General features: G+C 39.9%; 1 protein-coding gene across 2 annotated transcripts in view; it reads left to right on the top strand.

Moving 5' to 3' along the window:
• smpd3 (sphingomyelin phosphodiesterase 3) overlaps positions 1-11,925 on the top strand; it is a 63,831-nt gene that overhangs the window by 49,831 nt on the left and 2,075 nt on the right. For both annotated transcript variants that reach the window (XM_008411768.2, XM_008411767.2), the window contains exons 5-9: positions 1,434-1,509; positions 3,802-3,963; positions 4,971-5,060; positions 8,561-8,624; positions 8,836-9,004. In XM_008411768.2, coding sequence (XP_008409990.1) covers positions 1,434-1,509; positions 3,802-3,963; positions 4,971-5,060; positions 8,561-8,624; positions 8,836-9,004 — 561 coding nt within the window. The remainder of the gene's footprint in view (positions 1-1,433; positions 1,510-3,801; positions 3,964-4,970; positions 5,061-8,560; positions 8,625-8,835; positions 9,005-11,925) is intronic.

Here is an 11,925-nt window from a genome sequence, read left to right on the forward strand (position 1 = left end):
TTGTGTTTCAACCAAACAAATAAAAAACACAAGTGCACAAATTGCAATTCTGTCATGTGACTGAGTTAAACCAGATCTGTGTCTGTATTCTGGAGCAGGAACATCAGGATTCAGGGAAGGCAGCAGGTTTCTAGCAGAGCTCACTGCAGCTTTGCTTTTTATGCAGCATCAATCAACTGCGCTGCAACATGTTAATGTCACAGCTGCAGCAGCCAGCGTTTAGACAAGCTATCAGAGCACAATCAGCGCAGAGAACCARCTGACTGAGAGCGTCTCCCTGCAAGCTGAAAAGGCAAAGAGGTTGCAGCAGCAGGATCAGGAGGAAAGCATCTGAAATCTGCTCTGGACAGAAGCTTCACGGTTTCTGGATTATTCCTCACCCTTCCAACCAACTTTCTTTCTTCTGGGCAAAACAGTTTGAGTTTGAACGTTTCGCTCCATTAAAGATCTGCTACATGTCTTGTTTCTAATACTACAACTCCCATAATGCTCTGCTGGTGTGCCATTCAGGATCCACAAGCTAACTTCCCATGTTGACATTCATTAGCGTCTCAGTGCTACTTTGCAGCTKTTGGGATAATTTTGAAGAATGGGACAAATGTGTTTCTTTGATAAACGGAGCTGATGCAGAATGTGCCTGTTTGTAATTATTTAGGATAAGATTTTGTTATATTTTTTTGTTCAAATCAAAACAGACTTGAACATAACCACTCATTAAACGTCGCTAAGTACAGCAGGAGTTTTCAAAAAGAAAGTTCTCAGTTTTGCTGCTGGGAATAACCTTAGAAAGAATTAGACCCAAATAGGAAACTGTACTTTTTATTTTATTAAAGTTCAAGACCAATGTTATAATGCAAGATATTGCATATTTAATTTATTGCAGAGCAGGTAAAAAAAAAGATAAAGCATTAGCATTTTTAATTGCCATTTGTGCAAAAGGTTGTTTTTTTTTTTTACAGCACTGATTTCAATTGATTTAGGCAAACATTAAACTTCTGGAATGTTCTTCTCAAAGGACCAATCTCGTTGAAAATGTTTGGACCTTTGCCTAAAAGCCTCGCCTGTGCCAGGAAATCGACCAATGTCATTAGCCTGTAATTTCTCCTGAGGGCAGAGGTCAAATATCCAGAAAGAAACTTGCTGATTGCAACAGCAAATGTGTGGTCGAAGTGCAACTTGATCAGGGACATTTAATCAGAGAGAAAGCAGAAGCATAAACCATCGAGGCATAACATTATGACCAAGTAGTTCAGATTATCTATTCATTGTGTGACCATTTTGTTAGTTAATGTGTCGGGAAAGAGGAAAATTGAGTGAGACAAGCCCGTGTGGCTTAATTCAACAAACAAACTACGACATTGCTGAGGTAGAAAACAACGCCGGTCCTGCTGGMTCGGTTTCATTGACATTGTGTTGGCGTCTCGTCCCTGCAGGTTCACGTGGGCACCTCCCATCAGGAGCAGAGGGTGGTGGGATACCTCACCTGCACGCACCTCCACGCCATAGAAGGTACAGTAGCTGCTGCTCAGTTACTCTGCRGTGCAAATGTTTGCATGTAGGTCTAAGCTGCTCCTTCGCTCTGAATGTCTGTTACCAATGTCTGTCTTTCACGTTTGGAAATTTAGCTAAACGACTGCGTCAAAACCCTCCGTCTGCTGTTCCCATGGCGACTGCCTCACGCTGCTGAAGGCGTCACAGACCTATTTAAAGCCTCCCGGTCAATGCCACGCTCATTTTTTACCAAAGACAACCCTTCTGCCCCCCTTCCTCTCCTGCTATTCTGGGTTTCTCCTACACTTGTTGCAGGCCCAAATATAGCAGAATCAGGGCTGCTTCTATAGACGCACCAAAGATAAACCCCCCTCTTAAGGTGAATGGGGCTGCGATGTGAGTCAGGGAGAAAGATGAGAGAACACAGACCTGAAATTTTTTTYMCTGAGACGAGCAAAAGATGCAGGCGGACTGATTCTATAACTGAGCATGAGCTGGAGTTAATAATTCAGGRCCTGRGTGRAGGTCTGGGGGGTTTCAGGTGGGCAGCAGTTGGTGTGTTTTCTTCTGCAACCTGTGAGCTTCTCAGATATGCACAAACCGTGCCTCACATGTGGAAGCGTCTAAAATCCCTCCAGGTTTCTGCTCATTTTTCTGTTTCCCACCTCTTTTTGTCAACAATACCGTAGCATCTTTTCTTTCATTTATTTACCATGTTACCATTCTACTGGTACCTTTATTTTAATTTCTATTTGTACATCCTCCCGTTTCTCTATTGTGAGGTGTTGATGTAACCATCTGGGGATCCATATGAGAAAATCAAGGCAGGAGTCAAATTTAGGTTATCAGGTCTCTCATTTAGGATGCAGGATGTTGGACTCAACAAATGGAAACAGTCTGATTTAATCAACTGAGTGAAAAACCATCATTTCAGAGACTCTTCCTTTTCTCAACTGGTTTGACTGTAATAAAAGGCTAACGTTGGTAGCATTTGTTTYGTATTTTAGCAAAAGCAAATGTGCAGCGTGTTGAATAAAAAAACAGAAAACAAGTTGAGCAAAGAAAAAGGGTGTGTCTGGATTTTAAAAAAGCAACTATAACAGTTTCTGAAAGCTGTGTTTGTGATGCAGAAMAAAAATATGAATCGGGACACAAGAAATGCAGAGTCGTTGTTTTRGAGTCACATTGTCAGAACTAAAATCCTTATCTGTCCTTACATACAACTAAAGAAGTTGGACTAAATTTTCTTTTTTTTTTGCTTCTTGATTGTTTTCTTTTGTGTTTTGTTTCTTTAAATTAATGTTCGGGCTTAAAGTAATCTTTTGACTTTTCCTGACACGTAAATAAAAATGTCTCATTTCCCATCAGATCCATCCTTCTTTAATGAAATAACATCATGGGGTGTTTTTACATTTTAGCATAACTTTGTGTCAACCCAACGGCAGCTCATCCGTAGAGCATTGGAGCTTTTATTTTGTTTGGCAGCTCAACATACAGAACGTTTCCCTGAAGATGGGTCCTGGACTAAAAGTGATTGAACAAGCAGCAAAATATCTGGAATATTTTGAAAGACCTTTAGAAAGTTTATTGCTACTTATTAATGGTCCGCTGTCCGTTTGTGGCCMTCTGAAGGATTTTTCTCAGCCACSGCTGTAAATTATCAACAACATWRACTGTTCTTGCCCCGTTCTCACCGGGCCCGCTTGTTGACAATTCAACACTGACCAAAAGCTTTTCAGAAACTTATTAAGCATGAAGAAAAAAGTAAATACATTTCCATTCATGAGTGCACAAGTTCAAATTCCCCCTTAAATGTTTCCTTCCCTTAAATCTTCCTGTTCAAACACATTCGCAAACAAATTTACAACAAACACGCCTCCACATTCCTCAGTTTCTTTCATTTTTTTTTCCCTTGTAAATTTTGATAAAACACAAACATTTCACATGGAGCTGAGCTGCAGCCCAGAGTAATCAAAGCCAAAGCCACCTACTCACCCGCCAATATCTTGACACGTCTTTGTTTCTCACACCTTCCACTGTTCATCTGTTCCCTCGGATGCTCTCACCCTTTGCCTCCCCCTCTGCCGCTCGCCTCCTCCCTCCTCAGATTTACCGGCAGCAGTTGATAGATGCAGCAGACCTCGGTGTTAACAAACACGCTAACAGTCTCTCTAACTCCTGCGTTATGTAATAACATGAAAAAAGAAGAAAAAAAAACAACAACCAAAGCAGATATGGTAGCCTCTGGATGAGCCTGTTTTTAGCTCAGAGTGGACAAACACGCTCTGGTGGTTTTCGTTTGCAATCCAGGGGATTCGTCGGTCCGCTGCGAGCAGCTGGACCTCCTCCTCCAGTGGGGGGCCGAGTTTCGCCAATCCTCATCTCAGTCCCCCGAAGGAGAGAAGGTGCTGGAGGACCTGGTGGCCTTCGATGTCATCCTGGGAGACCTCAACTTTGATAACTGCTCTTCAGGTAATCAGAGCCGCATCCCGTTTCCYGTCYGCCTGCACCACCMTGGTGTCTTCCAGGTGTGCAGATGTTGATGTCGTTAACCTTCAAAGTAAAGGTCAGCAGAACTGCAACACGGAGGAGCAGTCGAGCATGATCGACTAGAGTAGTTTGAGTGACTGAAACATAAATTGTCAACACGTTTATTACTGAATCTCATTTGTGTTTAACAGTTTATCAGAGGTTCATCTGATGCGCTTTGTGGTTGAAACAGGCTTATATTTCATTTAATGAAGTTACTGACACAGTGGGYAGCCAGACATTTTACTCAAATAAGAGTAGAAATACTTCATAATGATAGCACTCAAGTAAAAGTAAAAACTTTGCTGCAGTAAAATTACTGCTAACTGTTTTAGTAGTACAACACTAAAGTGAATCAGTTCCATTCAGTGCTGGTGGCTCACAGCCAACCTGTTTGAGCTTTAATGCAGTTACTCTTTATTGCATTCTTAATTTATTTGGATCTCTTGTTCCCATTTCTTATTCATGCATTCTTCTTTAAATCCTGGTTATAATCCAACTGTATGAAATTTGAATAATTACAGCCATCTTTTCCCGGTCTGAAGATTTCTACCAGGAGTGTATTTGTTGAGTCAGATTTGTGTTCAGAAGCAAACAACAGGCAAATAATACTAAAACTCCACAACAAATAGTTTTAAACGTAACTGGATTTCTCATTTCACTTCATCATAAACTCTTTGAAATTAGAACATATATCTGTAACATAGAGACTCAAGATGAAAATGTATTTTCTGTGCCAAGTAAAATGTAAAGTAAAAAAAAATAAAATCCCCTTCGCTGTCATCTAGTGTTGATTGATGGTGTAAATGTTTTTAAAGCTTTCTCTAAAAAGATCCGCAAAATAAATCATATTCATATCRATACTTTTGCAGTAAGTTTTCAGTGTATTTCAAGCCGTGACTATTATTTTAACGTCCACGGTYGGTTTGTGTGTGTCTGTCCTTTTGCAGAAGACAAACTGGAGCAGCAGCACACACTTTTTTCTCAGTACAAGGACCCATGTCGCCTGGGGCCGGGGGAGGACAAACCGTGGGCTCTGGGTAAGAACAAACACATCCGCTCGAGTTCGCCTCACGCCGACGGCAATTTCAGTGTCACCCGAAGCTTATGACACGTCCACAATCCCAGGTGTTGCTGCAGCAAACGGSCTCGGAGCAGAGCGGACTGCAATCTGCATCCTCGGGCTAAATCAGGATGTGAATTAAAATACCACCAGCACAGCAGGGCTGATGCATGGGCATTAGTGACGCAAAGTCGGGAGGCTTTTGGTCTGGATGTGAAGCATTATTTAGGCCAGCGGTATTTCGGGGACAGTGTGGGCAGGACAGAGTGAAAGAGCTTGTTTGGAGAAGAGCTTATTTATCTTTTTTTTGCAGCAAGCTGGAAAAATAGCAGCTCTGCGTTTCCTCTGTAGCAGCTCAGCGGGAGCATAGAAAAGAGGAATCWATGAAGGTGAAGATTACCGTGTTTCACAAAGATAATCCAAAGAAGACTTGGCGTAGATAAAAACATTTGTGTTGCAGTAAGAAGCAACAGAAGAATCGAACCTGAAAGCTGCTGTGAGAGCCTGTTATCACCAGCAAGCATGAGACKGCTTTCAAAARCAATCAGCTTATCTGAAGCTGCAAGAATTAAAACTTTCACCAACATCTCTGTTTTTGGTCATTAAACAACAAATGAAGCATTGACTAGTTCCTATTAAGCAAATAAATGTCAGATAAATGAGTAAGTATGAGTCAAGGGAGGTTTTTTTATCATACGAGGTAAATTATTGTCATAAAATAATATTTAATGACAAGGTAAAAATACCAGCTAATACATTTGGAGGACAAAATATTATTTGAAGTTGCAAAATAACTAAGTTGAACATGTCAGCTATTTTAAGGTGTTTTTTATCACGTATTAATTTCTAATTTGACATTTTTTTTAACCTAAAAGTTTATCTGCAGTCATTATCAGTCAGATTTTTTGATCATGAGCATATAATTGTGGACAAAAGGTTCACTATTTGTTTCATGTAAGCTTAAATCTTTTCTCAGGGCTCCTTGCTTAGTCATCAGTCTTTTCATCTCTAGTGATGTTCTTGAGGACAGTCAGATTTGTGCTCCAGCAGTTTTCATTTCACGGTCCTTTGACATCCCAGGGTCATCCTTGTCACGTGATCATAGCTTCTACTAAACATTGTAACATATTAATTGTGTGTTTATGTGACACTATTTCATCAAATGATTTTTTTAAATTTTGCACCAGAAATAACTCCCAAATACTTGCTAAAGTTCTCCTTCTGATATTTACTGAATTTCCAGAGCTTTCTCATCCTCAGTCTTGTTGAATCCTCGGATAACCTTAATTTTAGAAGATCCTCAACATATGGCCTAGTAGTGTCAGAATACAGTCACTAAGAGTCAGTTCTTTATAAAAACCATGTTTGAAGTTAACATGTCGCTACTTTTCACAATAATATCCGGTATTTATTTGTATTTCCCTGGTTAAAAGTTCCGTCTTTTTTTGTGACCCATTATGTACTTTGGGAAGGAAAACAATCCAACGAGAACAGAAACCGTGGCCTCTGTTGGAAATGAGGAAGTGTGGGTGGAAACTATGTGAAAATAGGCATGGTTTCTCTGTTCCGGTGCGACGCAGAGTGTGAATGATATCCGGATTCATTAGCTCAGAGAAACCGAGGTCACGTTGACCACCGAGAAGAGAGAAACTCTTCTGCAGTCATGGAAAAAACTAAATATATCCGTGCTTCAGAACCACTTTCAGATCCAGTGACGCTCAGCAGTTTTCCGCACGTCTCTCGACTCAACGTCGTCATTTGTTGAGGATTCCAGACTTTTGTTTCTCTGAGCTTTCCTAAGGTTTCGCAAACCAAAACTGCAAAAGTACTGGACTTTAAATTGGACCATTGGAACATTTGGATTCTTGCGTTTGGAGTCATTGTCCTGCTGTTGACCCAGTTTGRACTAAGCCAACGCTAACCTGTGACATTTCACTCTAGAATAATGTGATATACAGAGATGCTGAACCCTGTGCTCCWCTTCTTCACCTTCACATTGAACTCCTTATGACAGCAGGGGATAGTAAACAGATGTAAATAAGTTGGCAGAAGCCTGGTTGCAAATTGTCAGAAATTATTCAGACAGTAAACCGACACTTCTTTTTTTTCTTCTTCTTCGCAGTTTGCATAAATTATTGTTGCACTACTGCCATCTATTGGATCCTAATATCTATACCTCAAATTCTCATGATCCCAGTAATATTTTTTTTTAATCTTCTTTTTCCCCTCAATGCTATTTAACTGATCAACAACATTCTCAAATTTCAATTCCCTATTAAAACCTAATTCCGTTTTAATGGGCGCTTTCTTKTTGTATTTCCAATTTTGACTTCCAATGATTCTCTACCTGCTAAAGAGCCCCCTGGTGGTTCCACATAAAATCCGCACCGGACTATACGCCGCATGGTTCARAGCTTAGGAAAAAAGYAGTGCCGTACAGTCCGGAAAATACGGTACATATATTTTCACCACGATGGTACAAAAACCCTCCATTTCCCAAGACAGCACTTTCCCAAATGAGGTGTAAATAACTTCCACTCTGTGAAGCACAAAGTTGCCGCATGAAATCTCATTCCTCTTCATTCCAGTAATCGTAAAAAAAATCTCCTCTTAGAGTTGCGAAAACTGCTGTCTGCACATCAAACATCCACTCCCCTTAAGAGCTCCGAGCACTTGTAAATTGACTGGACTCTCTCTTCATATGGAGCCGCTTCCATCACGTTGTTCAGCCTCATTGTGAAAAACGYCTCTGAGTGCTCGTCTCTCCTCTCACCGTCACATCTCTCCGCTGCATGAGAGAACACTGCAGTCTGAGGATTGCGAAGGCAGATAGCGACCTCGCTGAACAGCATCCGCTCTTGAAAAGCTGTTGCTTTTATGAAAGCTATTCTGGAGATAAAGCACTAAAATTCACTGAGAGGGCCACATTGCAAAGCAAGCCTCAGATCGATAAAGAGGATGCAGAGATGGTTTAGTGTTACGCAACTGGAGTGGACAAATGTCTGCTTGGCTTGACCACAATATASATACAGTTTAAATATATATCGATATAGGTTGATCAATGAAATCCATGGGAAATTCTTTATTGGCATTAAACCATTATTTTAATTGCTGTCTGGTGTKTTGCATGTTTCATGTTGTATTTTTATGATTATCTTTGGTGATGAGCTCCAGAGCCTCTTTGCTATCGTGCCGATCTTCAGTTCCCTCAACGTACTATTTCTCAAGTTGGGTCCGTAACATTCCAGTCAGTCAAAGGAAAGATGTTGGTGAAGGTTAGATATTATTTCAAACCAAAACCTGCCAGGTRTATGAATCAACCAGTCACCAACAGGAACACTGCAGGAGAAAACTGCAAAACACAATTACATTTTAACTGTTTATGCACATTGAAAAGATTGAACATGGTTTTAGTAAGACTGCCACTTAAACATGTCTACGCTGCAGCCCTTTTTATTTTATTGGTTTCTACTGCAGGCACTCTGCTGGATCCCAGTGGCCTTTATGACGATGACGTCAGTTCACCCGAAAGTTTACAAAAGTAAGTCTCGCGTGGGTTTAAACTTATTGCTTCAAACTTTTTTTTTTCTTTTCTTTTTTTTACTTTACGTTAAACATTTCGGCAGCCATTGTTGTCGCTTGTGTTAAACCACGCTATGTTTATTTTCCACTCACACCTAATCTGGCATGACTTTTAAGTCCTGCAGTTGAGCCCGCCTCTCTAACTCGAGTGACTCTGGTTGTTCTTACAGAGTGATGGAGAACGAAGAGGGGAGGAAGGAGTACCTGGTGTTCCCTCCCAGTAAGAACCAGTGTCCTGCCAGCAGTCAGAAGGGCCGGAAAATCCCACTGAAGGGGAATGGACGCCGGATCGACTACATCCTCTATGGCGACGAAGGCATTCAGCAGGACTGGAAACTGGTAGATAATGAAAGAGATGATGAAATGTGTTCCCATGTGTTGAAGAATCTGAATTGRACCTTTACTCCCTGAGAGGAGAAATGTGGCGAATGCACTTGTAGATCGTAATTAGTTATATCTGAAAASGCCTGCAGCTCCTTCTGTGTTGCTCTCAGCGCTCCGGCAGCCTTCCTTTCAATCTTATTGTTTTGTTAATATTCTGAGAGATTGTGCTCATATCCTGTCCTATGCATTTGGTTGATAAGATTTTCTAAGATTGGCGGCAGAATGCTGAATGCTGAGAGTGAATTGAAAGCAGTTTTTTTTTTTACATTTTGACTTTTGTTTCAGATAATATGTACAGGATATGTCAAAGTAAAGGTCCTAACCGGACTGAAATTATCTACACAAGTCTCCTTTGCACTGTTTTAAAAGCCACTCTGACTTTATGTCATGCTAAATATTAAATTATCGAGATTTACATAAACGCATGAATCTAAAAGTGCAACTTGGCAATCTAAAACTGCATCTGAAGAAATGAGTGGGAATGAGATCAAAAAAGATATGAACACCCAACTTGTTGCAAAGTCTAATTTGACTCTACAAACTGAAAACGTTTCACCTACTAGAACAATGAGACTTATTTTCAAAAATGTATTGATTTTATACTCAAACAAATTTTAACAAAAAGACAAATTCTGAATATTGAGTCTTTTTTCTGCTTCAATTATGACTGATTCACAACAACTACCCTTAGATGTAATATGTAAAGAGTAGAACCAGGCAGCASTTACTTTTCTTTTTTTTTACTTTTAATCAATTTATTCAGAATATTTACATCACTGTTTATTACAATTTGTTCCAAAGAACAGTAAACTTTCTCTCGGGCTTCTGCTCGTGGTTMACTCTGGACGACACACTTATCAAACCCACAGGAAGACTTTGATTAAACCCAGGGACCCGAACAACAAAACAAAAGCAACACAACCCRGAACCACACAGATATAAACAACTGAGTCTTTGTCAGACATTAGAAAACCAAAACCCATCATTTACATGAAGACGACTYACTCTCATCCTCCTGCTTTYAGCCTCTTTTCATGTAAACTGCAGCCAGGTGTCGCCGCCTTGTGGCAGAGTACTGAATTTCACATCTCTTCAATAAAAGCTAATCCATKTTCAATATTTTTATTTGCTATTTTTAGTACTTTACATCAGTTCTTGATCTGAAATGTGTTTRCAAGCATATCTTAAAGATCAATTATTATTTTTAGTGTAACTGTTAAATTATTAGCTTTGTTGCTTTAACTTTTTAGCTATAGAGTTGCTGTTCTTATTAGCAGTTGAAGTATTCCTCTAAGTGACAACAGAGTCAGTGATTGTTGCTGGACATTACCTCACAGGGCTGAAATGTTCYCCGTTCTTTAGATTTGGCTCAGACGTTGCCYATCATGTAATCTCGTCAGCTCCTAAGGCGTTCTGCCGTTGYAGTAAATCAAGCACAYAKCCAGAAGAAGTCACTAACCCAAGTTTAAGAAAACCTCCCAGCACCTGATGAGAAAAAGAAGCAATTAAGACACAAGTCAGGAATCTTACACATCAAGACTTTTGAGTATTGTCTTCAATTTTTATGAGCACGTCTGTCAAACCTTTGGCCTTATTGTGTTAACTGTAATAATCTAATTTTATCTGTGGAGTTTCTGTTATCATTAGCAGCTGCAGCAAGTAACAATAGAGGAAGTAATTGTTGTTGGAAAGTACCGTACGAGGTTGTTGAGTCTGATTGACTTTAGAGGTTATTTACATGTGTTTAACCTCGTCCCTGGACTTCCAGTGAAATAATTATCAGAAGGACATGTGAAGTTGTGGTAACAGCCTGGGGACGGCCCTGTGGTCTTAACACAACAATGGCACTACTGACCTTGTGTCTTTTTATTTTGTCTACAGTCAGTACCTTATGATAATAATCAAAAYCTGGAATGTAAATGGGTCACAGATTTGAGGACTTGAGCTTTTTCGATCAGGTCTGTCTTCACCTCACAGTAGAGYTTGGCTCCCATCAGGGACATGGCCTCTTTTTGAAAGATGAGAACCACAGAAACTACTTCACTAAAAACCACTCATTCTCTTGATTATGGTAATATCCTAAAAAAAATTTTTTTTAAAAAAGCAAAAGAAGCAAATACCCTAATAGACTTTACGTCCTGTTAAGAAAGATCCACTTCGATCCCCAAACAACACAAACGGCATCAGTAACAWGGGGAAGTCCAGATGGGGCCCAAACCCACACCAGGATGAAGACACGGCTAAAATCCTGCATTGCGATTAAAAAAGATGGTAGAAAATGATTTAATATTGATTTAATTGAGATCTGCGTTTCAAAGAGTCTCCTGGAAAACAAGACCCAACAGGTTTTGCAATCAGTGCAAAGAAGCCTCATTTAAAGCAAATTATGCAAAAATATTTACAATCGGATGTTAAAGGAAGGATGAAGGAAGAGCTCATTAAGGATCCATATCGTTAATTTGCAGGCATTTTCACAGCAGTCCTGGGCRCAAATTTATACGCCTTTTTCTTCAAAGCTCTTTAGCACCTTAGCTTTTCTAAGAAAAGAAGRTCTAAAGATATGAAGGCCTAAAATAGTATTGTAAATTAAAATGTAGCAGATTCAGTCTGTAAGTAAACCATTCAACAGGCATGCAGCGGGCTGTGGTATGTGACGCTTTTGAAATTTGCAGTGAATCTCTGACCTGCAATAAAACWTCATCCAGAGAATTGATGCTTTGAAAAAGGAAGTTAATATAAATCCCATCATAGTCCAGGACMGAGCAGATTGTTCCATGCTGCAACACTGTCAGAGAAACGTCTAATGGGAAAAAAAGTTTAAACTCAATAAAAAAAGGATCTGATACATTAGTCCCATGATAAGTCACTTTACAGCT

Source organism: Poecilia reticulata, linkage group LG6 (assembly GCF_000633615.1).
Source record: "Poecilia reticulata strain Guanapo linkage group LG6, Guppy_female_1.0+MT, whole genome shotgun sequence".
Taxonomy (NCBI): Eukaryota; Metazoa; Chordata; class Actinopteri; order Cyprinodontiformes; family Poeciliidae; genus Poecilia; species Poecilia reticulata.